This window comes from Columba livia, chromosome 8 (assembly GCF_036013475.1).
Source record: "Columba livia isolate bColLiv1 breed racing homer chromosome 8, bColLiv1.pat.W.v2, whole genome shotgun sequence".
Classification (NCBI taxonomy): Eukaryota; Metazoa; Chordata; class Aves; order Columbiformes; family Columbidae; genus Columba; species Columba livia.
In genome coordinates this window covers 5,913,210-5,939,659 of record NC_088609.1, presented here as the reverse complement: position 1 = coordinate 5,939,659, position 26,450 = coordinate 5,913,210, and the positions used below count along the sequence as shown (strand labels likewise).

Genomic DNA, 26,450 nt, shown 5'->3' with positions numbered 1-26,450 from the left:
CACACCAGAAGAAAAAAAAAAGTGGATGAATCTGAGCCATGTAGACAGCAGAGATTTAGGACAGCAGTTTGCTACTTTGGGCTCTTGGGAAGTGACTTCACTTTTCCTAAGGAGGAGGAGGAAGGGAGATGAACTCTTCCACAGCCCTCTCCCTTCCCTCACCACGAAAACAACTTTATTTTTTAAATCCCGCACTCTCCTCCGTCCCCCCGCGCCAGCCGCGCACGGGAACTGCCCTCCGCACACAAACACCACACGCAGCACCGGCACCAGCCCCCGAACAGCCACGCACCTCACGCCTCCTCCCTCCGCCGCCGCCGGGAGGGGCCAGGCCGGGCAGCCGAGGGCAGCAGGCGGCTCCCGGGGCCGCGGCCGAGGCGGCAGGGCCCGCGGAAGGAGGAATCCACCTCAGGTCAGCGGACGCTGTCACCCCGCGACACGGCCCGGCCGCTTCTCCTGAGGGAGCGACGGCGCTTCCCGCCCGCAGCCCTCGCGAGACCCCCCCGCTCCCTCCCCACACCCGGCGAAGGAGGCCCGCGCAGCGCCCGCCCCTCTCACCGCTGCCAGCCGAGCCGTCCTCCCGCCGCCGCGTCCTCCGCCTCCGGGGCTCTCTGCGCAGCGGAGCGGGGCCGGTGGGAGGCCGGCCGGGAACGGCTCGGCGGGCCGCGCAGCCGCCTCAGGGCCGGGCCGGCGCCGTCCACATTCCGGCGGCGGGCGGATGGCGGGGCGCGCGGGGGCGCGCGAGCGCCGCTCCCTCCCCCTGTGACTCCGCGTGTCAGCGGCGCCGCCGGTAAACGGCGCTTTTCGGCCCCAAAGAAACGGTCCCGCTCGCAGGAAAGGGTTAAAGGCGTCAGAACTCTTGACTCCAACTTTAGAACTGTGGCAGCGACCCGCAGATCGTGGTGCTCTCAGAAAAAAAACCCACACCAACTTTTTAAAGTTTGCCTTTTGTACCCCAGTCTCGTAGATAGTGTTTGCTTATCAACAGTGTTTTTGTATGGTTAAACAAATATTTAAATAGTAAATATACGTGTATGTTTAAATAAATACCAGCATTGCTTATGTTTAAATAATAAAGAGATTGTCCTGTTGGTTTCTTTCTTCGTCTTGCGTGTGAAACAATTTACATTCAAATTAACCACATAATTTATTCAGCTTGTCTCTGCTCTTTCCATTTCAGATGTGGATCAGCAAAACCTTAAGGAATGTCAGTGCACAGCCTGAAATAAAACAACGTTTTTGGGTGAAAGACAAGCGGGCTGTGTCTAGCTGTGTCCTGTCTGTGTGTTGTTTTGTCACTGTGACAATAAACCCCAACTTTGGGGAAAAAGCTGAAGTGCAATTAATTGTAGCAGCAAAAACATGTAGCTCCAATTCTGGAGGAATTTTTAATGCACCATCAGAGCACAGTTACTGAAAGTTGATACGTCCAAGTGTTTAGTTCTCCTGAATGCTTATTGTACGCTGTAAGAAAAGCAGAGCAAACTCTGAATGTGCAAACAGAGAGATGATTTATTTGGTTTATTTGTCTTTTTGCATTGCTGCGCTGTAACAAACCCGTCTCAAAGCTGGCGAGGCGAGCAAAGGAGATGCTACACCAGTCCCTCACTTTGTTTGTTACCATTACATGCCTTTACTAGTCATCCGTAGCTAGTGTAAACTAAATTATCTTCAGATAATTTTTATCAAACCCCAGGTTCAGATAAACCACAGAAGCATGGAGAAACAAGAAAAATTAAGAGGGAGGAAGGGAACAATTTTACTGAGTATTACAATAGAGGAATAATAAGAAAAAAGGTTCCCTGGCGTTGTACTCAGATGCTGCACGCTTGTGTAAGAATATGGGCGATAAACAGGAGGAACTGAAAGTCAGTATATTGATAATGAAAACTATTAATAAATACTCATAACTGGTTATTGTTATGGAAAGGCAGAGTGTTCAGGAAGCGCAGGTAGGAGAAAAGGAACATATGGCACAAGAGGTAGTGAAAATCTTTGGATAATGGTGGAAAGGAAAAGAGCAGTGTCACAGCAAAGACCCTTAGCAACCCACAAATGAAAAAGATCAAGTGCATGGTACTTTAATCTGAACAAAATCATCCAAAGCATAGCAACTAGTGATAACAAGACTTGGACTAGGTAGATAGCTACTCGGAAAGGAATTTGGGAGGCGATATGGGTGACGGTGGTCATTAATTTAATAGCTCTTCAAAAGGGAAGGAAGAAAAATCAAACCAATAGGCTTGAAGAAAATAAGTTTCAGCAAACTCACAGCTTGAATGCCCAACCCCACTGTAGCAAATCTAAGGCAAAGTATACTCTGCAAAGTTTGCCATCTCCTATAGAATCACCACAAAGGCTGCAAACAGAGCATCGCAATTGAGAAAGCAAGCTAGCAAGAGAAGAGTCTGGCTAAATCTTAACCATTTCAATGGCTTTGCACCTTTTAAAAAAGCAGAAACTAGCTTAAATTACTAAAACCCACAACAAAGTGACTGTTGTAATATGTAGGGAAAATCCAGAAAGGTTAACATACAAAATGAGCTAAAACCATCAAAAAGCCATAGAGTGTAACAACAAAAAGATTACGCAAAAGATTGCTGGGGAAGAACAGGTGCTCCTCATGTTTTCTGCATTGTTCTTCTCCAAAATGTCAGCTGTAATCAGATGGTTTACACGGTTAACATCGACAACATAAAAACAAATGACCAAGCTAAACTAAGGAAAGAAATTGGTTTTACTAAAGCAAGATGTGTACGAAAGTCATGTGCCAGCTGTTCCAGCCAACATACTTAGCGAAATGGCTCAGCAATCTCTGAGCTATTAGCAATTACCTTCAGAACTCAGAGCTGAGAGTCCACAGGAGCGGGAAAAGGAAACAGTGCCTACCTTAAAAAGAAAGAAAAGGATGGGAATCAGGCCAGCCAGCCCTACTTTGTGTCAGGCAAAATACTGGAACAAACTACTAAGCAAATTAATTGTAAGGCCTTGGATGACACAATTAATAATAATGAATAATAACATCTTAAAAACAAATAACAGAATCTTGACTTCAGCAAGGCTTCTGACGCTACATCATCTAATACTCTCGTCAGAAGGACAAAGCAGCACGGGCCAGACAAAACTTGTGTGAAATGGTTAGAAAATGGCACTCGGAAGCTGTGTCAAGTGATTCACCACCCAGTAAGGCTGTACCAAGTGAGATCTCCAGATGCTCGCATCCCAAGTCCTGAACTGCTTACGTGATGCAACAGGAGAATATTTTTTATCATATTTGTGGAGGATATTCTGTTTGAGTGAGAGCTGGAAGCATTTTGGAAGATGCAATTAGCATTGAACAAATCGTGATGAGTTGGAACAAAGATCTGAAGTAAATAGGATGTAATTCAATAAGGCAAGAAACTATTATGTATAGCTGGGAATAACTGACTGCAAAAATATAAGCTGGAGACAAACTGGATAAGCAGTTCCTTTACGGAGAGAAGTCCTGAATCATAGCAGTTCCCAAATAGAAAATGAGTCAACAGCAATTCAGTAGTATAAAAAAATGTGACTGCTTTACTGAAATGTAGGAAAAGACTGTCAAACACAAGAAAAGCAAAGCAATTCTTCCACTCCACTGAGCTCCAAAAGGCTTTTGGTGAAGAACACTTCTCAGCTTCGGGCACCTCCTTTCAATGAGAGAAATCTGTGGAGAACATACAGCACTACCAGAAGTCTGGACAAGTTGACCTTGAGTCACACTCAAGTATGACTGAAAGAAGTTCAGCTGGACATCTGAAAACTCAAAGACATATGATTGGTCAGCCTTGGAAAAAAAAGAAAGAGAATTTGATGTAAAGAAAGCAGTCTGTATGAGTACCGGAAAAGTAAATAAATGTATCAGCCCATTTGTTTGATAATGGAAATAATTGTTTTGCTGCATAATGAACTCCTGAGCTAAAACACATAATGGGACTTTCTTTTTTAGTGTACTTAAATCTTCATATCCTTAGTATCCTGTGAGGTGTGATACAAATCCTGAAGATGCAGAGCATCCATACGTTGCGGGGGGAAGAAATTAAGATCATTTCTTTTCAAATCCACCAAGAAAACCAACAAAACAACAACAAAAATCAATGCCAGGCCTCTCCTGCATTATCCACTACAAGGAGCTGAAGTGTAATACTGCTGCACAGGTGGTGATACAGGAATCCAGTTGCACACTTAATTGGAGCTATGAAGCCCACGTGTATTTCTACAACCTGCCCTCTACAGAGCTCACATATAACCATTTGTCTTGGTAGAGGGAACTGCATTTAACCTTCTCTCTATTTGAGAATATACTATAGTGTGAAATTTGCATGGATGGCATGGTCCCAGCAACTTTTTCTGTGTTTGTATTATTCTTATTAAATCAGAATTTCTGAAATAAATATAAAACCTTACTGAGAGTTGATAACTAACAGCATTGGAAGGAAATACTCAGGAATAGGCTCATGCAGTGACTTTTCTCTAGGGAGGTTTGATACCCTTAAAATCACAGGGCTGGTGCCAAACATCATATGCCAGAAGTCAAACTGCCTTCAACAGGTAATTGATCAATACTTTATGGGACACATTTCACTTTTCGACTGCTTATTGAGGCTTTCTAGATACAAGCCGTGGAGAAGTTTGATGCATTTAAGATGTTCAGAACATTTCAAATTTTCTAATTAAACAGTGACACAGCCCTAAATAAACACTGTCCACATAATCAAGAACAGAATATAGATAATCCATTTTATAATTTGATTGTTAGTTTCCCATATTTGGTGGTTCAATAGCACAGAAGTGAGGTGACAAGTTATTTCTGACAGAATAAACCAGTAAGAATCTGACAGTAACTGCAACGGAAACAATAGCTTATTTTTAGCAGTATTAAGCTGGAGAAAACACACACAAGTTTTTCTAGAGTTTTGATTGTGAAAATGTGGCCTTTGTGTTCTTACAGCTATAGACTAAATTTCCAAATTCTTTCACATTTAGCTGCCTCAAAAAAAAACAGTATTATTCTATTTTACAAATATAAATTGAGATCTACACTACCCAGTGTTAGAACTGAGAGAGAAGGGAATGACTATGAAGTATTTTGACATTTTAATGAGATAATATGTAATTGCATAACCATACAAATCAACTTTAATTAAAAATGAGATTGTGTCTACAGAGATTTTAAAAGTTACCAATGTTCTTTTTGTAGAAATCAAACAATAATTTGTTATTCTTATATATCTGTGCTATATTTTAATGAGATTTGGTGTGATCTTTTTGTATGTTGCAGATTTACGAATTTAGGGCTTAATTTCCTTGTTACTTCTGCATGAGTCATTTAGCAATGCAGTTGCTCTTTAGAATATTAATACCTCAGAAACTTAAGATACCATAATAATAGAAAAATAAAGACCTATGAGGAATTATTAATGGAAGACTTGTCTAACTTTCCAGAGAAGTAACAGAAGGGAATGAGATAGCCTGAATGATAAGGATCATTAGAACAATTTTGTGAATTAGACATTATTCAGTAGTTAAGAACCATTTGAAAACTACACCCAGAAGGATTCCTGTGGCATATAAACACCTAACTCTATAATATAATCTTAATTACAAGAGCAAAATCCTTTCTGGTGAGATTCTAAACGTTAAAGAGCAGCATCCCTTCTGTAGCTACACACTTCTTAGAGCTGTGTCGTTTGCAAGACGCAGCTGACGACATCTGCGTAACACCATCAACAGATAAAATCCCTTTGCTACCTGTCAACATGTCCTGTGCCTTGTGAGGAGAAACACCATCCCTGTCCCTAGGGCTCAGCAGAAGACTTTTCTAGCTGTTAAGTTCCTGATGGCAATAAAGCTTCCTTTGACTTTGAAATTTTGCATAATAAATTTAACCTTTTTACTGTCTTTCAGTCAATTAGAACTATATATGACTACATACGGGACTGCAAGCATGCAAAGGGATTCTACTGGTCCTTTCTGTGTATCAGGATAAAAGTGACTGGGCTGTTTGTGGCCTTCTTGGCGCTGTAACATCTGAACTGAGTGCCAGGCTGCAAATGGCATTGCTAAAGGGGGGGGCTCAGCTCAGGAAATGGGCAGTAAAATGAAAGGAGCATCACTTCTCCTTTTTTGGGGGCAAGGAGAAGAGCATAGGTATCAAGGAAGCTGCCTCCTTCTGAGAAATGTGGATTTGATTGTCACTACTGAGCTCAGATTTCATGGGGAAAAAAAATCATTTCTACACTTTTAAGTATCTCAGGGTTGGACTTTTATATAAAACAGGGCTGGAAAAATCAGGTAATTTTAATGCAAAAGCTGATCATGATTATATTGATCTTTTGAAGACCTGCAGAGACCTAGAAGTAGAGATAATACTACTTCACGTAAGCTACCACTTCACTGTGTATGTACTACAAATTCACTTGATAATCTAAGTTTTAGAGAGGTCTTACCACTATGACTTCTATTATTTTTCTCTCTGGCTTGTGTATGGCATTATGAAAAAGCAGCAGAGTCTAAATCTATAGCAAAATTACCAAACCATTAAACAGAGTGTGGGGAAGTCAAATCAGTTTTCCTTGTATATTTTGCATAACTGTTGTATGCATTATACACAGTGGACAACTGAATATGAGAGGTGCTCACGCACATGCTGTAGCCAATTACATATCAGTCAATTAATGTAGACTATAACTGTGCTTTCCTTGAGATGCTCAGGTGACTATAACTCTCTGTCAAAAAAAATGAAGTAATATCTTTTATTTTTTTCCTGGTACTTACATAGTTCCAATGCATGCATTTCATGATGCTGAGTCAGATCATCTTTATCTTGTTTTAACTACAAGAAACAAAATTAGGTAAGTCCAAAAATGTCTGACAGGAAATGCTGCCATCCCATCACGGAGTGCCTTGATCTTCATGCACATACGCCAAGTATCTCTGTACATATTGAGATATCTCTCTCTCTCTCTCTCTATATATATATATATATATGTATATATATGAAAACATACAGCTGTACCCACACAAACATGGCATGGGGCAAATACAGCCTTCCCTTTCATCAACATGTCTCTACTCAACAGTGTGTGTATCTATCACAAGGAGCCCTGACCTTCAAAGCAACCCCTTCATCTGCAAGTTCTGAAGAGTAAGAAAATTGGAAGTTGTGCGAGAAACCGTTTTCTGAAGAAAATATCCATCACGTGGCTGCTGGTAATGTCTAATACCTAAACAGCCATGGGATTCAAGGTTACCGGAGCACAGATCTCTTTCAGGCTTCAGAGAAAAGCTGACAAATGAAGAGCAATGAAGAAGTTCTAGTCTGATGACACAGTAAATTCCTGTGACAGAGAACTTCCAAAAACTTGAGAAGCAATAACTTGCTATGCTGCAGCTCAGTATTTAATCATCATGGAGAATTACAAGAACTAGTCACAGCTTTCGGGTGAGAGTGGTGGATCCAACTCGATTCTCCTTCCACCTTTAGTGCTGAGAAAGGTTAGTGATACCAAAAACGGTCCCTCCCACCGAGGAGGTAAGCTACCCTTCCTTTTGTGTACTTTAGTCAAACATCATTCCCTAGGTTGAAGGAGTGCAGAGCCCCTTCTAGAGGTCCTGGTTGTACAACCTGTGCCTGGGCCCAATCACATTTTAGTTATCTATGAACTTGTAAAATATTCTGGGTTGTTTTTATCTCCTGCTAATAAACTTACATGGGTGGATACATCAGTTCCAGGGAGCTGCATCAGTCTTCTGAATAGTATTTCACAGAGAGACAGTGTTGTTGTTTGTTGAGGTATTTGCCAAAGATTCATTAAGGCTAAAGGTAGCGCATGGAATGTATCTTTCAGGGTGGTATCTCTTCAGGTCAGAGCGCCGCATGGCTTGTGAGCCTGATGGTTCGTACAGCGGTGGTGCTGGGCTTGAGCTGGAACATCCACATTGCATATCCCAGGATTCTCCTTAAGATTTGTGAGCTTGAGAAGTGCAAGACAAAGCCAGTTTGTTTCAGTCTCTGTCTCCTGACCCTTGTGAGTTCTAGCTGTTACACCTCAGAGATCAGTGTACAAACAGGTTTGCTCTCAACTAGTTTTCTACTAGGTGAGAGCAAACTACTAGTTTTCTGTTTCACTCACCTGTGTTGGGTAAAAACAGTTTTATCTTGTCTATTTAATATGCAAATAGATGTATATATGCATATGCACTTCCTGTGGAGGGAAATATAAGGTGTCTTTTGTGTATGAAAACAGAGGACGCCTCTTTATTTGCAGATGAACAACCTTCTGATATCCAATCTCTGAACTGAAGTTCCAGTACAGTCAAGTTGTAAAGACCGAGGACTTTAGGACGAAGATGAATAACTTATGTTCCTACTCCTGTTGTTACACACAGGGAGCAGGTGTCTGCCTAGCAGAGCCATCGAACACCAGAAGTATTAAGAGATACTGTGGCCTTATGTACGAAGGAGAAACTTCCCTAACAGAACAGAAAGTGCGCTTCTCACAACATCTTGATTTTGTTAGCAGGCTGAAGCTTTTCCTCATACAGTAACCTTCCATGTGCCTCTATGAGTATGTAATAAATACTCATTAGTCTCCAAGATACTCATGTCACTCTTGCTAAAATGAAATTAATTGAATGTCTTAAAAATGTATATACAATGTAAGCTCCATCTGCGCTCACAGTACATTCCAATCCTTTTGTTGTTTCTTTAGCAATTATATCAGTAGCTTATGTAGAAAAGTAACATTAGAAGTAGTCAACTAGCCAAACCACAAATACTATCTGTTCCTGTCTTGTAATGAGAGTTAATTCCGCTCTTAGTTACTATTTCTCATTCAACTTACTGATTCTCTTCAGTCATTTTCCTTTTTCTTCTTCTGTAAATGCCGCCTCCTTCACCTGCTGGAACCAAAGAACAGTGGGCAGCATCACACGGCATGTCAGGTTACTACAGCCTTCAACCAACAAATCACCAAGTTTGAAAAAATCTCGTTACTTTATTAACCATAAAAGATAGAAACTTCTTTTTACAAAACCCGTGTTCTTTTTAACCAAGTGAAAAATAAATTTAGTAGTTGAAACATCACATTAATAAAAAGTTTTTTAAGGTTAGGATTAACGATGTAATTCTTGATGACAATTTACCAAAAACAGATGAACATACACAACAGAACAAATTAGACTGTACATTTACAATTCTGAAATTTCTGTGTTTCCTTCTGCAATTGCATTGCTGGAGTGGTGTGCAACAGCTTTTTACCAGTACAGTAATAATGAGAGACAGGAAACAGAAAATGCTGTGCTGAAAAGAAATGTAAAAGCGGAGGAGGAAATTCTTAGTAAAAAGGTACGGCTTTGCATGTGTGAGCATTTGCCTGTCAGAGTAGACACGATATGTAGAATCCAGTAAAAGAATAAAGGAAATTACCATACAGCTATGATCTCCAAAAAATAATCTCAGCCTACCTAAACATACTAGACATGTTTCCACTGAAAATAAGCTTTTTATAAACTGTTTCAAGGAGCTACATGTTATAAAATTCATTTTTATGTCTAGGTCTCTTCTCAAAAACCACCAAAGGATGAAATGTAAAAACATCCCTCTGTAGTTGCCTGAACAATAAACTTCTTACAAACTGACATCTGAACAAGCAGCAGCTACTTGAGAGCCACACTACTATAAAACCACCTAAATTTACCTTCTGCAGTTATTCAGACATTAGGAATACCTAAGACTCTCTTGGGCCTTCACTTTTATTTTCCTGGGGGATAGTCCCATTTGTTGGAAAGGGCACTGGGCTAGTTTTGTACCAGGTGTGCTCACACCAAACCAGTATAAAACCTGGAGTCTTTATGGGTGATACTGAGCAAAAACAATTGCTGGGAATTATCATCTTACAGAGATGTAAGACAGCACCTCTTTTCACTTGTAATATCAGAGCTCTACCTGTGAATTTGCTTGGAAGAATTACTCGGACTGCAGTTTAGTCGTAACGCAATGACTGTAACGCACACAAGTGTGGAGGATGCAGAAGCTGCAGTGGCTGGAAGACGAGACCAGAGCATGGGGTTCACTCCTCATCTTGCCACTGCTTACTGGGCGAACCCAAAAACTTGCTCAACCTCTACAATTCAGCTTCCCCTGCCAAGGGAGAGTCACGCTGTGGTTTTGCGTGCAGCTAAGACACTGACTTGCTGTAGAAAATCATGCTGACTGTATCACCCTGTCTTTCATTCTCCTCCAGTTTCAGAGTACAGGAGGAATCTCCCAGAAAGGAACAAAACTACATTGCTAATTTAGGTGGTTTTATATGCACAGGCAAGCGGGAATTCTTAGAAAATGGAATTTTCTTAACTCTTTATCATCTCAGCTCATACATTACTGCTAAATAAGCCACTAAACTAAATAAAAGGCTGTTGTAAAATGTGATGGGACAATGTTATGAAGGCAAAGAACACATTCCAACATAAGTACTGCTGGAGGAAGGAAAGGTAATAAAGGGTCATGCTTCTGCTTTTTGTTGAGACAGAGAAGAAAAGGAAATAATCAAGGAGCTAATGGACAAGACAAAGAGATGGCAGCACGTGGCACTTGGCAGAGGCTCTGCGCCCTCTCTGGGGCGGATTCAGAACCCAAAAGGATGGTTATTTCAGCAGAGGGCACCAGAACAACAAGTATGTGGTAATGACTCTGACTTGCTCTGCCCACTGAACATTAAATCTCCGATAGCCCCACAGCCTCCAAGCTGCTCTGCATTCTTGTGATGCTGCAAATTCTTGTACTTTATAAGGCTGCCAAATCTTTGTCATGCTTAGAGAGAGATGTTGCTGAATGACATTGAAAGCTCTGGGATTGAAATAAACCGGGCAATTCCACACAAGCAGAGAAGCAGGAAGGAGTACAGCGAGGATCTGGGGCACACTCTGCTACATCAGCACACTGCACCTCTAAATGCCAGGGGACAAGGAGGATAAGGAGATGGGACAGTTAAGTGAAACATACAATCAGAAATCAACAAAGGGAAGTTTCTTACCTTCCTTATTATTTCTTCTTTTTTCACAGCAGCTGTTCACAGGGTACATTTACATTGGGGCTTCTGCACTCCAAGTAGCCTGAAAACACAAATGTTAATAACTGCACTGATATTCTGCAAATCTGTCGTGCATAGCACTAAAGAACTGCAAAACATTTTACAAATTTTTAAACAAATCTGATAATGTTTGGTGGTTATATAGCATTATTTGCCTGAGCAAGCTGAATGGTTTAGAAACAAGCATTCATGGAGGAATATTAATTTTACACTTGTGCCCTTCACATTCCTTTACATCCTGTTGTCTGAAGGAAATCTAAACCTTCTATGTTATGGTCGAGATACTGAGCATGTCCTTGCACAGCGGAAGGCTTCATTTTGCCACCACCCTCTTGTTATGTTAAAATAAGCACATACAACTAGTTCCAAAAGTTGCATATGGGTTACATGGGCGTGGACAATATTCAGCATACTCATTAATGAGTACTGGGGTTTTCTGCAGTTACACTGGGCAGATGTGCTTCGGCCTTCTGCTTTTGTCAGTGGAATTTTATAAAAGTGCATGAATCTTACACTTTGTTAACATCATGGTCAAGCACAAAAAGTGCTCAAGATTTTCTTTTTTGTTATCTTTTGGTTTATATGATATACACAAGAATCTTGGCTGTGTGAAGTAACAAGGACATTTTCTTAAATGCTTGCAGCCAGCTGGAAAACTACTTAGTTCTTGCCTTTCATTCTGATATCACAGGTTTCAAAATGAGCAATTTTCCATAATCATGAGCTTGACAGGTCACATAGATAATTGAAATAGCAAATTGAAACATTCCCAACACATTAAAAAACCCTTCTTTTTATGAAGATAGCTATTCTGCTACTACAGTTTCATAACAGTTTTATACGGAAAGAGTAATATACAAATTGAACCATAACATGATACAATTTGACAGTTACACTGGTATTTTACCTATTTCTCTCAGTCATACAGGCTTGGGGATTCATTTCTAATGTATAATCTAAAGAAAATTACTAGGGTGGCCACAAATGTAAAATCCTAGAACCATGCCCACACAGTATCCCCTTTTGGAAAGATAAAAAGAAAAGGAATGGAAAATTGAGATGATATGTTGTAGACTCAAAACTAACTCCTGTGGCTTTATAAGGACCATAAGCAGCAATGTGAATAACTAGAGATAAATTACAGCCTATTTAATAATTAGCTGAAGTAAGATATGAACGCACTGATCCTAAAAGCAAATACTGTTTTGTGTTTCATATGCTAAAGCAATGTGTCACGTACAAAGAAATGCTGCATAACTGGGGAAAGCAGACATTAAAAATAATCTATACATCTTGTGGAATCAGTTGCCAAGAGAGAACAAGCTCATCTACAAATTTCTGAACTTATTTTAAAATGCAGAACAAAAATAATCATTAGAAAGCGTTACTGCGATGGAGGCCTAAAATGGGGGTTGAGATTTAAAGCACTCACCTTTGCAATGCTACTTAACAAGAACCACAAGTCACTTCAGATCCCACTTCTTTAAACTGAAACAATGCAGTACCGTGGTAAACTACATTGCAGTTGTTGGTAGCAAGTAAATACTGGTAACCGAATTCACTAAGAGGGAACAGAATTAAATGCTCAGGGAAAAATTAAGCTACCTGAAAATGAAAACCTTTCAGCAATATAGGAACCATGTACAGAAGCCACGTATAGGAAGTGGCAGAAGTCTCCAGATTGGAGTATTAAACCCCAGACTGAACAAAACACCCGAACGATGCACCCTATACAATCACCTGCTTTAAACCTGGACACAAGAGGATTCGCTCAGGCCTGGGCCAGTACTAGTTTCTGTGGCTTTAAACCAAGGTTGCAGAGCGCACCTTCCATTCCAGCTCCCGGTGCCGGCTCCTGCGTCTGAACAGGATACTCAGAACTCCAGCGAGGTTCACGTTTCTAGCGTAACTTCAGAGAGGAGTCTGCAACAGATGGCAATTGCCGATTGAGAATTTTATGTGTTACGTACAGTTTCAAATTAGAAAAACAGGACGGAGATGATAATTGATCGGGAACAATGTGCAGAGATACTACTCAGATCATTTCCAAGAGGGAAGACTAATTAGACAGGACTATCACGAATCAGATTTTTTTTTTTAACAAACTATGCTGCAATTTGCTAAATGGTTACATGAAAACTTGTGCTGCAGGACAAAGACTCTTACATAATTTATACAGTCATTAAGTGGTATTCATGTTTCATTGGGGCATTGTAGGAAATATTACAATGCCAACAGAATGGTAAAAATATAACTACTTACTAATCTATGATGAACCTTAATTTCCGAATCTGGCTAACTGTGACATTCTTGATTAAATCATTCATTCAGATATTTTATTATGTAATGATGGTACTAAGGATTCTGATGCTTACAAACATTGCTTGGTTTAGATTTGTTTGTAGACTTCTAAATCTTTCCTGATAATCTTCTTGAAATAACAGTAAAACAGCCATAAAGATTCACGCTTAACTAAACTTCCCAATTTACACCTCTCATGTAACTCATTGTAAGTTAAACGTGGTTTTGGTAAAGATCAGAGCCTTCCGTGTTCATAACATCCCAAATGCCTGTGAATATGGCATAAAACCCCCATTTTCAGAAAATAATTTAATAGCTTTTCTTAATAATATTTTATTCAAGCAGTAATCCCTGATAAGCTAAATTGTTTTGGTGGAAAAGACTAAATAGTAGAGATGGTTTATTGAATAAAACTGAGAGTAATAATACATCTAGCTACTCTCACATTACTAAGAAAGTTAACATGAAAATATGTCTGTGATCAATAAAAAAGTCCAAAACAGGGACTGAAGATTAAAGTCCTGCAGTTCAGCTCTGTTATACGTTTCCACGTTTCTGTCCCGGTGTCACTGCCCAGCTTCCTTCTGCAGGTCGTTCTCAAGCCTCTGTCTCTGGTCACTCCTGACCCGACACTGCGCTGTTTCAATGGCACCTCCATGTCGTGCAGTCCCCCGCAGCTCAGGTGCTGAACTGACAGCACAGGGGGTGCTCCTCACAGGCTATAAAGTGTTGGGAATTGCGGTGATTCCATGTGCGGCATCCCGCACAGCGACCTCCCGCCAGCACCGGCCCCGCTGAGCCTGCAGCGGGCCACATCCACATAAACCCTGCGGGGAATGGGGTGGGAACGCCGAACTCTTTTCTCGTTGGGAAATTAGGAAACAGATTTGGATCAGTTCCTTAGCAATTTATACCACAGTTCACGTTTTCATCAAGCAGGAATCAGTTCAACGCTAGCTTGAAATATCCTGAAGTTAAATAATTATTTCTCAAAGCACTTCATCAGTATGTGCTAACTACATGCAGCAAGTCTTCAGGAACACTTGTAAGATATTTCAGAACTTAAATGTTTTCAGTAGCCCAAGTGCAGTTCAGACACTGCGTGATACAGAAGGGCTTGGTGAGGCCCCAACATCTTACCTGGGGTGCTGGTTGAGGGCGAGGATGAATTAAATTTGTCCTGCAGCAAAGAAACCTACGGGCGACCTTCTCCAGCAGCAGTGCCAGTTCTGGCTCTGGGGGCAAAGCAACGGGGTCTTTGCCTTGCAGAACCACCTACGTGAGAACAGCACTCACGTGTGGTTTTATCGCTCTAAGCAAGGAAATAACCCAGCCCCAGAGCCCTGCGGTTCGCTGGCGGGAGGCAGCACAGCGGGGAAGGAGCGGGAACCGCAGCGAACCCCGAGCAGAGGCCGCCCCGCCCGCTGCGGGCGCTGAGGGACACAAAATGGCGGGCAGGGCCCTGGGGGCTCCGGGGGCCACCGGCGCAGATCGCTCCTCAGGCTGCACCGGGCGTGTGAAGAGCCTCCACAGCCTCGCTGCGCCCGCCATGACCACTGGTGACGAGAAAATGAGCTGAAAGGAAAACAAAACACACCCAAAAGGCGAGAGAGGGCGGAGGGAACTCGCTCGGTCCCTCACGTGAGCTGACAACACGCTTCCCACGGCGCGTGGCGGCACCACTGCCCGGCAGCGCCATCTTCTCACCCGACCGAACCCGCTTGGCGCCCCCCAGCGTGACTCGGTTGTTTCCGCCGGTCCCGCCCCACCTGCTCGGGAGGGCGGGCGCAGGAAGGGGCGGGCGGCAGCGGCATCGTGGCGGAGCGGGGAGGGGAGGCAGCCGGCGGCAAAGCGGCCGCTGCGCCGGGGGAGCCCCGGGGCCCGCGGGTGCTGGAGGAGCAGGGCGCTGTGGCCGCCCCCGTGTGCCGCAGCTGAGGGGGCCGGTGACCGCTGCGGGGAGCCCGGCCCGTGTGGTGAGTGCGCTGTCTGCTCTGCCTCCCGTCTTTATCTGAGGGAAATGGATTGAGGTTGTGTTGTGGATTGTGGGTTTGCCTTTGCTGTTGTAACGCGGGAGGCCCTTTGGTGCCAAAGGCCACGGCTCAGGGACTCTGGGTGTGACTTTTGCAGGTCCAGGACTCTTCCCCCAGTGCTGAAGCGACTTGATAAACGACAGGATGGGCTGTGCTCAAAGGTAGTTCACCGATGTGAACTCCAAATGTGGCTGTTGGGTTGAAGAAACCCAACAGGGTCACGGTTGTGAGTGCAAGAGGAAAAAAACGCCGTGATGGAGACAATGGGGAAAAGATGGAAACTCTCACAACCTTTTTTTGTATTAGGTCGGTGCAAAAGTAATTGCGGTTTTTGCACTGTTGAAATTTGCCATTTGCTATTAGATCCATTCTTAAATAAATATATACATAATTTTTTTGCTAATGACTTATTACTTGCCGTTAATTTCATATTTATTTTAGACTATGGAAATGATTTAGCTAAAAAAGCAAATGCGAGTAATTTTCTTATTCGAGTTCAAAGTGGGTGGTAAAGCAGCGAAGACAACATTCAATATCAAAAACCCACTTGGGTCATGAACTGCTAACGAACTACAGTGCGGGGGTGGTTCGAGAAGTTTCACAAAGGAGACAAGAGCTTTGAAGATGAGGAGCGTAGTGGCCGCCATCAGAAAGTGATAACGACCAACTCTGATCAATCATCGAAGCTGGTCCTCTCACAACTACACCACAAGTTGCTTAAGAGCTCAGTGTTGACCATTCTACTGTTGTTGGGCATTTGAAGCAAATTGGAAAGGTGAAACAGCTCTATACGTGCGTGCCTCATGAGCTGACCAAAAATGGAAAAAATGGTCATTTTGAAGTGTCATTCTGCGCAACAACAATGAACCGTTTCTTGATTGGATTGTGATGTGTGATGAAAAGTGGATTTGATACGACAACTAGCAATGAGCAGCTCAGTGGTTGAACCAAGAAGAATGTCCAAAGCACTTCCCAAAGCCAAGCTGCACTGAGAAAAAAAAGGTCATGGTCACTGTTGGGTGCTCTGCTGCCGGTCTGATCCCCTGCAGCTTTCTGAATCCCGGTGAAAACGTTACATCGGAGAAGTCTGCTCAGCAAATCAATGAGATGCACCAAAAACTGCAACACCTGCAGCCGACATCGGTCACCAGAAAGGGCCCAGTTCTTTTCCATGACAACACCCGACCACACATCGTGCAAACAACGCTTCAAAAGTTGAACGAATTGGGTTATGAAGTTTGCCTCATCTGCTGTGTTCACCTGACCTCTCACCAACCGACTGCCACCTCTTCAAGCATCTCAATGGTTACAGTATCACAGTATGTTTGGGATTGGAAGGGACCTCAAAAGATCATCCAGTCCAATCCCCCTGCTGGAGCAGGAACGCCCAGGTGAGGTCGCACAGGAACATGTCCAGGCGGGTTTTGAATGTCTGCAGAGAAGGAGACTCCACAACCCCCGTGGGCAGCCTGGGCCAGTGCTCTGCCACCCTCACTGGGAAGAAGTTTTTTCTCAAATTTAAGCGGAACCTTTTGTGTTCCAGCTTGATCCCATTACCCCTTGTCCTATCATTGTTTGCCACCGAGAAGAGCCTGGCTCCATCCTCATGGCACTCACCCTTTATATATTTATAAACATTAATGAGGTTCCCCCCTTAGTCTCCTCTTCTCCAAACTAAAGAGACTCAGCTCCCTCAGCCTTTCTTCATAAGGGAGATGCTCCACTCCCTTAATCATCTTGGTTGCCCTACGCTGGACCCTCTCCAACAGTTCCCTGTCCTGCTGGAACTGAGGGGCCCAGAACTGGACACAATATTCCAGATGTGGTCTCACCAGGGCGGAGTAGAGGGGAAGGAGAACCTCTCTCGATCTACTAGCCACCCCCCTTCTAATACACCCCAGGATGCCATTGGCCTTCCTGGCCACAAGGGCCCAGTGCTGGCTCATGGTCATCCTGTTGTCCACCAGGACCCCCAGGTCCCTTTCCTCTACACTGCTCTCTAATATGTAATTTCCCAACCTATACTGGAACCTGGGGTTGTTCCTGCCCAGATGCAGGACTCTACACTTTCCCTTGTTAAATTTCATTAGGTTATTCCCCGCCCAACTCTCCAGCCTGTCCAGGTCCCGCTGGATGGCAGCACAGCCTCTGGCGTGTCAGCCACCCCTCCCAGCTTGGTGTCATCAGCAAACTTGCTGATAGTACTTGCTGATAGTTTACAGGGAAAACACTTCCACAACCAGCAGGATGCCAAAAATGCTTTCCAAAAGTTCATTGAGTCCCAAGGCATGGGTTTTTATGCTACAGGAATAAACAAACTTATTTCTCGTTGGCAAATCTGTATTGATTGTAATGGTTCCTATTTTGTTTAATAAAGATGTGTTTGAGCCTAGTTATAATGATTTAAAGTTCATGGTCAAAAACCGCAATTACTTTTGCACCAACCTAATATTAACTTGCTGCAGAAATCATTCAGTGACAGAAAAGAGAAGGATTGCATGAAGTAGTTGTAAAATTTGTATAGAAGCTACCCAGTTAAAACAGAAATTGTTAAACTGAAAGCTTAAAAAGCAGAAACGTGTTCAGTAGCAATAGCAGGTTGATGTGTGTGAGTGAGGCTTTTGCTTTGAGCTCTCCCAGGCTCCTGCAGCGCGTGACTGGGATGGCTCGGGATGAGCTGCTGCTACTTGCTGGGTCATGTCAGGGAGAATTTGGGGAGCTGGAAGAGGTTAAGCCCAGTTAAAATGGTAAAAATGATGAAGAGAGTGACAGAGAAGTGGTGTGAGGTGTAGTAAAAACCCCACAACTGCCATGCAGCAATAAAGTCTAAGAGAAGAAAGTAGATTAACTCTAGACAAAAAAATAGTGGAAAAAAGTTTATATACTTATTATATAAAGATTACAGGTAAGCAATTAAAAAAATCTTTTTCATATATAATTTTTTGGAGAGTGTAATTTTAAAATCAAGAACATTCACCTTTCAGCTCAACACAGACACACAACCTCTGAGGGAGCAACACAGCCCTGACAAAGGCACCGGCCAGACATCGATGCAGCTTTTGCTGAAATGCTGAGAAAACTAAACTGCTGTAGAAATTTTGCCCAAATTCTGAGCAAAGGAGAGGGCTCAGTTACAGACTCACCGTCTTCACCCTCTCAACACAAACACAATTGGAGGTGTTAAACTATTCAGACTGGGACCTGCGCGGTGCTACTTGTAAACAGAGGTGACAAATTCTCCTGTAGTGTAAAACAATACAGCGCAACACTGTTTGCATCATGAGTTTAGTGCCCATTGTTAATGTCATCTGAACCCAGTTTTGAAAAAGAATGCTATGGAACTAGTGGGAAAAAAGAGCCCTAAGTATTTTAAAAATCAGAGTATTTGAGATTATTTTAACTAATACTAATGTATCTCAGAGACAGCCTGCTTACAATCCAATGTCTTATGGCTTTTTAAAAATAACATCTCTAACTGTCCTATCAAGGAAGCCAATGTTCTGGGAAGGGACTCAATAAGTATCTTAAGTTTCAGAGAGAACAGGTAATTAAATTATTTATTCCAGCTGAAAGGTTGTACCATGGCAGGATATCCATTAAATAGATGTGTACGAAGAATGAGGGAGGTGCCTGTAGATTATGAAAAATAATGCTAAAAGTATCTAAAATCTCTGGCTGTTTGGGGTAAATGCCTAAAACCCGGCTGTCTCCTCAATACGCACTTTTAAAATAAAAGGGCATGTAGTTGCCTCACGTGAATGAAAATGTGAGGTAAGTTTTGCTCTTGAGGAGTGATTGCACATTACAAAGAGGTACATCAGGTATCTCAGGATACACGCAAAAGGCATCGATTTCTGTTCAACGTGTTAGCAAAGTAAAAGGAAACCACCCTGTAGCGGCACTAAGACCTAAATCCAGACAAGCCGTGTTTGTTTGCCTTGTTCATGAGCAAACCATGACATTCATCCAAAAGCAAGTGCAGTCCACTCTTTAAAAGTTCTTTGGAAAAAAAGTCCAAAAACTGGTAATTTTCTGGCATGGAACAAGTGCAAAAAAAAAACAAAAAACCAAAAAAAAACAACAAAGACATTTGCCAGCTGTGTGAAAGCAATACACACGCTTGCAGGTTGTGCTGTCTCCAGCAATGAGGGTTTGGGGACGTACCCACCCTGCTTTTTTGTGAATGCAGATGCCTCCTGGAGGCAGCAGCTGCCAGTGGCACTGGGCTCACCCACACCTTCTGCAAACCAGCGCTCCCAGCACTCAGCTGGAGGCAGAGTGGCATTGAGACTTCTCCAGTTCTATAAAAATAAATGTAGACTTGTTCTTCTGTGTAATACTGGCACGAAGGAATATGTTTTCTCACAAAAAGAGTTGGCTTGTATGCTGTTCTTAAGACAAATGTTGCAGTCCTGTTTTCCCCTCAAACTGAGGCTCTCACCTTCCTAGGCTAATGTGCAAAACAATGACAAAAAAAATTCCAGTCCATATTGTCCTGTAAATCCGTGTCTGTCAGTCTGTAACTGGTACGAGGGAGGAGAGACACATCTCTGGCTGTAGGTCTTTGCCTTTCAGCCTCAAATGTTTTCAGAGTTGAATACTGATACATTCATCTGCTGTAATACTGGATGGCAGCAAAGTTCTCATCGCTCTCCCCCCTGGGCCTGTGGCTCCCTCACAGTGGGACTTTGCTGAGCCTGTTGCTCCAGCACCCCCGTTTTGCAGTTCTGGGGAGTGTCAGGCTGCCCAGGCTCCTCCTCTGCACCTGCCCCATGGCTGAAGCTTTTCTCCTCAGGATGAAATCGAAGTTGGCCTGGGTGTTCATGGCGTAGAACACGTTCGCCTTGTCTGGGATCACCAGCTCTGCAAGAGAGGGAGCAGAGCAAGCATTAATTTGCGCACCAGTTAGCGAGGGCTTTATTCTCCCTGGCAGCTGTGACAACATGTCAATGGTGTTTCTAACACTGCTTCACATTTTACTCTTTCCTTCAAAATGCAGCAGAACTGTTCAAGCAGCAGCAGCAGAGTTCTGCTTCCCCACCTTTGTCCTCAGAGATGATCTGTACCAGCTCGTAATCCTCAGCTGAGCCAGACTGCAGGTTGTGCTTCTCCATGGCTCTCTGGATGACAGCAGGAGCCTTCTCTTGGTTAGTTATCTGGGAAGAGAGAGTTGCAATGAGAGGTTCTGCTTTATTCACTCTATAATGATTTAATAATTAGCAAAGGCCTGTCTTTCTGCAGACTGTTTGGTCTTGGAAAAGACTGCCGAGAACTGAAAAATTACAATGGGTCACTAACTGCGTAGTAGATTCTGCCAGATACTAAAATGTGCTCTTTGTGACATGCGGTGGTTGATTTAGTTCAAGACAACAGACACTGTTCTAGAAACACAGTAGTAAACCACAGTCTCTGCTCTCCTGAGCAACCACTTGGAGAAGTGAGACCTTGTTCTCAGCAGCCATCAAATCCACAGCAACAGCTGCCCCAGCTGCTGTTTGCAGACATCCATTAATCCACAGTCTCCTGTGCTAAATACTTTCTTTGATGTCCTGCAAAGAGTTTTGGCCTTGTAGCTGGGTTTGCTCTCTTGCTGGGAAAGTGCTGTGCATGCGGAGCAGACACGGGGCTCCCTCCAGAGCCTTGGGCACTCAGAACAATTATTTTTCTCACCAGCAGCCAAAGCTGTCAGGCTGTAGGGCCTGCTGTTTACACTTGGTGAGCTGGTCAGATCCGCACCCCAAACCCCACGCATTAGGGGAGCCCCAAATTTGACAGGGTATGGAATCATAATATGGTTTAGGTTGGAAGGTCTCTTCAAAACTCATCCAGTGCCACCCCTGCCATGAGCAGGGACATCTTCACCACCTCAGGTTGCTCAGAGCCCCGTCCAGCCTGGCCTGGGATGTCTCCAAGGAATGAATGACTTGTGGCATAAAGTCCTGGAGTTTGGGGTACCCCAACAAGTGCTACATGGCATGCCTACTTAATAATCTCCAAATACTGGGGTTTTTCGACTGGACGATTTCCTCAGATGGAGGAAATTGTCCAGTCGAAAAACCCTGATTCTAAAGAAACTGCACCCCGTGCCAGAACTCAGTCTAATTGACTTGGCAGAATCCCAGCAAAAAACCTTTCTTCCCACCCTGCGTGGCAGATACTGGCAGTTCAGTGGGTCTCTGATAAATGCTCCGAACCTGCCATTGCAGTTCTTATTGCACCCCAAAAGGTTTTAGCAGACTTTCTTATTGATACCAGAGCCCAAATGTCAGTAATTTCTAAAAAGACAGTGGAAACTCTTGGTGTAATACGTAGTAGGCAAGGAGTTAAATACACGGGAATCAGCAGAGAAATAAAAGAATGCCCTACTGTAAAGACAATGCTGAAGTGCTGGTTGGTGCCACTGAAACTAACATTCTATAAATTGATTTATTATGTGGACAAACGTGGAAATTCCCTGACGGAACTCTAGGGAGTTTTGCAGGGAATGAGGAGCAGCTGCACATAGTGAAACTGAACTTATCAGAAACATCTATGCCCTTACCCCCTCTGAAATCACCACTGTTCAGCAATATCCCTTGCTGGCAGTGGCACTTACAGGCATTGACAGGAGAGGCACTATTAGAATCATAGAATCATTTTGGTTGGAAGAGATCTTCAGGATCATCAAGTCCAACTATAACCAAACTCCAGCACTAAACCATGTCCCTAAGAACCTCATCTAAACGCTTTTTAAGCCCCTCCAGGGCAGCCTGTTCCACTGCTTCACAACCCTTTCTGTGAAGAGTTTTTTTACTAATATCCAATCTAAACCTCCCCTGGCACAACTTGAGGCCATGTCCTCTCATCCTATTGCTTGTTCCTTGGGAGCAGAGCCTGACCCCCCCCCGGCTCCAAGCTCCTTTCAGGCAGTTCAGAGATCAGAAGGTCTCCCTTCAGCTCCTGTTCTCCAGCTGAACCCCCCAGGTCCCTCAGCTGCTCCCATCACACTTGTGCTCCAGCCCCTCACCAGCTTTGTCACCCTCCTCTGCACTCTCTCTCCAGGAGCAGGATAAAGCACATAAAATGAAAGATTTCTGCACGTTCGCTACTTCAGTTACCCCAAAGGTTCACACTAAGCTGGTAGAATACCTGATGGGATTTTACACCAGGCAACCAGTACTGGTGAAAATGCCCCAGATTGGAACAGGACCAGTGGTACTAACACCACCCAAAAATCCCTGTGCATGGAAAACTAAAGATTGTTCAGGGAAAATACACCGATCAGCACCCAGTGGATCACACCCTCTTTCTAAATAATCCTGCCAGTTGTATGCCCAACAGAGCATACCTTCTTTTTGTATTCACAGGAATCCTGAAGGAACTGCTGATATCAACCTCAAATGCATCTAGATCTCCAGACACCTATCTAGATCCCCTAAATTTCGAGGTGATAAACCAACAAATTGGATTCGTGGCATTATTTTTTACCTTAACCATCTGGTTTCCCTTGATTGGCAGCCAAAGGGAACCAGAATGGCTATGGTCCCACACTCATGTTGCCTACAATGGAAGTACAGGACTACCTTCCATTAGTGGAAATTTGAACTTGGCTACCATGGTCATACACAGAGCCTACACACACTTAGAAAATGAGTGGGGTTGGGACAGGAAAACGTTGATTCCCCTTTTGAAGAGAATACCTGAAGAAGAAACTCCAATAGGATGTAGAATGATCAACAGAACTACAAACAAAAAAGTGTTCATGGTAGTATTCAACAGTACCTCGCTCTCAATGTCAAGAATAACAAAGCCTTGCACCTCTGAGAGGTCAGATTGTTGGCTAAATTTTACCCTGATGGAACCCACTTCTGTAACGTGCCTTTGGCAACAAAAACAGGCGTCCATCCATCATAGGCCTAACACTTAGCTTTAAACCTGACCTAAATACACCCGCTCCATGGTTGCCAAAGGATGGACAGGTATCAGAAAAACAGACCCACACGACCCTTCCAAGAAACTATTTGATACATTTAACCAAACTGATGGGAAGTTGATTCACATGAATTATAAAGAGTCAGGAGAACCTTTCCAGAAAGTGTTTCTGTGTGCTGTGAAACAAATCAGGTACCTGAATCACTTACAATAGTCTAGGTCAGCAATGAGACTGAAGTTTAATGTCTCCACAATGCCAGTTGCTGCTCAACAACTGACATCAGTCAGTATGTAGTTAATGAGATGACAAGCCTCAAATTAATAAGCGTTAACAATGAACTTCATGTGTGTGAAAACTGATCCTGTACCATCCACCACAGTAATCCCCACTTCAACTCCACTAAGGAAAAAGAGGTTGATGCCACAACTACCCAAAATTGGACCATATGTAGTAAAAAATACAAGGCAGCAGCAGATGCTGTGTAATCCATCACAGTCCCTCAAACAGGAATCAATGCAAATTAACATCTCCACAATTAAACATACCTGCTCACCATTCCTGAGCACATCTTGGACGGGATGGTCAGCATGGCTGTGTGCATGAACCCTCACCTCTCTTGAATGACCAAGGAGAGATGTGAGCAGTGTCTCAGGACAGGACTGGGAGTCTTAAACAGTATAGATGCTGAAGTACTTGGAAACAGTGTAGTCACAGTGACTAGTGACCAAAATAAATTGAATTACCTACTACGGTCTTGTAGCATTGGGAACCAACCAATGTTTATCTGGTAAACTACCTCAGTAGGAAACAACTGACGAAAAGGATCACCAGTTGATTGTAAATGCACTTGAAGTAGCCTAGAGTAATGTTTCTTTAGCTCTTAATTGTATCCAGGCTCAATTGTGGATACAATCAATGATGACCACCATCATAAAGGAAGGTGAAGAAGGCACCCTACTCACTGAAATTTGGAAGGTGATTTGGGATAACACAACTGAATTCAAGAAGAAATTCAATCCTGGTGGCATTTGGTCAGTTTTTCCTACAACTCCATCAAGAGCACTGTCACAGCATTCGTCCGAACCATATACAATGCTTTGGTACGTACCATATACCAAATCATTGTGTTAGGATTGAATCTCAATGGAGTGATACTTTTATCTGATGGAGCAGAGTATTGGCGCAACAAAAAGGAAACGATGGCAAACCATTGCTGTTGATGCATGCATTGTGCAACAACAACAAGGATTCATCTGTGAAAGGCACACCATCAAAACTCAAGACATTTGTCTTGACACAGAGCAAAACATTCGCCACTTCATGGTACATCCTCACAAAAATCCTGAAACCGTGCTTGTACATACTGGAAAAGGACGTGCATGTATGAGAACTGTCTGTGATTCCATACTTGCAGACAACATTACAGTAGCTACCAATAATCATTCTAATATTTGTAATTTTACTGAAAGCATACCACGTGATTTTAGTTATGCAGCTCCTGTCACAACTCAGCTGCTGCAATCTGACTACGAGCTCATCCACAATCTGCCTACCCCCATGGGAATGGATCTCACCCTGCTGAAGAAACTCCTCCGGCATGATGATTTACATTGATTGCTGTGACATGTCAAAGAGAATGGACAAAAAACTTTGATTCTTTCCATCATGATGCAGAAGAAAAACACCACGTGCTAGGACCAGTGATGAAGGACTGAGAACACAGCTGGTGGGACACTTTTCGGATGGTCACCAACTGCTACCGGACTCTTTAACAAAATGCCACATCCTATCGTTGTCCTATCAATACTCACTTTGTTGTGTCTTGTTTTAATAATAGCGCTATATGTTAGAATTTGGCTTGTGACAAAACATCTAGCCTATCTGATACCTCCACAAGATGTAGATGTACCTGATAATCCGCACAATAAGCACACATCTGACATCCCCAATCCCATCTAAATATTGTGAAGCTTGAGTGAGTATGGTCACGGGGTAGATTACGTGGAATATTTACTGAGGCAGCAAATTATTGAAACTAATTATCAAAGGCACACTTATTGAGAGTAAAGTTGCATCCACATTCTCAGCACATACAGCAGCTGCTCAGCACACAAGGAATCTGCTCTGCAATGGTTCTGCAATGCCCCCCAGCCTGGCCTGCATCCTTAGATGTTCGCACATGGGGAGCTCAGTGTGCGGGCGCCGAGGAGAACGGAGGGTGGAGCGGTGTGGAGATACCGCGGCCAGGCTCTGTGCACACGGCAGGTACAGAACTAGATGGTGCTGTGCACGTAGTTGCTGTTAAGAGAGAATATTCCATCCAAAATGCTGGCTGCTGAGCTAGCAGTTGTGCCAAATCTGTCCTGTGGATGAACTTTGCTCATTATTATCTCATAACACCAAAACACACCTCCATCCCAAAAGCTACCTGCATCCATTCTCGCTTAAGCATGCTCTGAATTCTTCTAAGTCTATATCTTTAAAACTGAGAGAATTCTACAAAAACAAAGGTATGTATGACCAGAGTCACTCAAGTTCTACCTAAACATAGAAAACAGTATAAAATACACTAATGATGGGAAAGTTCGGGGAGATGCCATCACTGAGAAGTCCAGGAGATGGCATTGCAGACTTTTGGGTCCATTAACAGGCTAAACCTCTCCTCTCCACCCACAAGGACGCCTTTGGGTAACATCTGCTCACTTGGTTACACCAAGTGTTTCCCCAAGAAACTTAGAAACTGAGCTTGTATTTGTAACCACATCAGTAACACTATATAGTCACCTTAGAATATATGTATATTTGGTACCAAAGTGTATTTTTGTAACCAAAGTGTATTTTTGCAGACAGTGTATTTTATCACCAGCAATCTAAAAGAACTTGTACCTGTTGCTTCAATAAATCTCATTATTTTTGAATCTAATCATGAGAATTTCTCATTGGATATGCTCAGACTTACATATTATACTATTTGTGAATCTGTAAGTGCGTCAATGACCACAGCCTGACCCCACACTATGGGTGAATCTGTAAATGTGTGAATTCAACATAACGCTGGGCTGGCTGTTGAGCACAACTGGACTTACGCTGCTG

General features: G+C 43.0%; 2 protein-coding genes and 1 long non-coding RNA gene across 20 annotated transcripts in view; 1 reads left to right on the top strand and 2 right to left on the bottom strand.

Annotated features, from left to right (window-relative positions):
* RABGAP1L (RAB GTPase activating protein 1 like) overlaps positions 1 to 15,151 on the bottom strand; it is a 245,480-nt gene extending 230,329 nt beyond the window's left edge. Inside the window, exons 1-7 of one of the 18 annotated variants that reach the window (XM_065070821.1) lie at positions 15,013 to 15,140; positions 14,556 to 14,650; positions 12,942 to 13,037; positions 11,058 to 11,136; positions 8,868 to 8,922; positions 7,734 to 7,997; positions 6,799 to 6,856 (exon numbers count right to left, since the gene is read on the bottom strand). The gene's annotated coding sequence lies outside the window, so the exon portion shown is untranslated. Of the gene's footprint in view, positions 1 to 292; positions 485 to 520; positions 1,050 to 2,834; positions 2,890 to 6,798; positions 7,998 to 8,867; positions 8,926 to 11,057; positions 11,137 to 12,854; positions 13,038 to 14,555; positions 14,921 to 15,012 lie in introns of those variants that run through there. The other 17 variants (XM_065070826.1, XM_065070827.1, XM_065070818.1 and 14 more) reach the window with 17 other exon arrangements.
* Positions 15,152 to 15,249: 98 nt separating this feature from the next.
* On the top strand, positions 15,250 to 26,280 carry LOC110357795 (uncharacterized). The gene is made up of 2 exons (XR_010474055.1): positions 15,250 to 15,388; positions 15,543 to 26,280. It is a non-coding gene; the product is annotated as an uncharacterized LOC110357795 (long non-coding RNA).
* LOC102095194 (ral guanine nucleotide dissociation stimulator-like 1) overlaps positions 18,309 to 26,450 on the bottom strand; it is a 74,607-nt gene continuing 66,465 nt past the window's right edge. Inside the window, exons 17-18 of the mRNA XM_065070839.1 lie at positions 20,487 to 20,601; positions 18,309 to 20,308 (exon numbers count right to left, since the gene is read on the bottom strand). Of these exons, the coding sequence (XP_064926911.1) occupies positions 20,121 to 20,308; positions 20,487 to 20,601 (303 nt within the window). The 3' untranslated portion in view covers positions 18,309 to 20,120. The remainder of the gene's footprint in view (positions 20,309 to 20,486; positions 20,602 to 26,450) is intronic.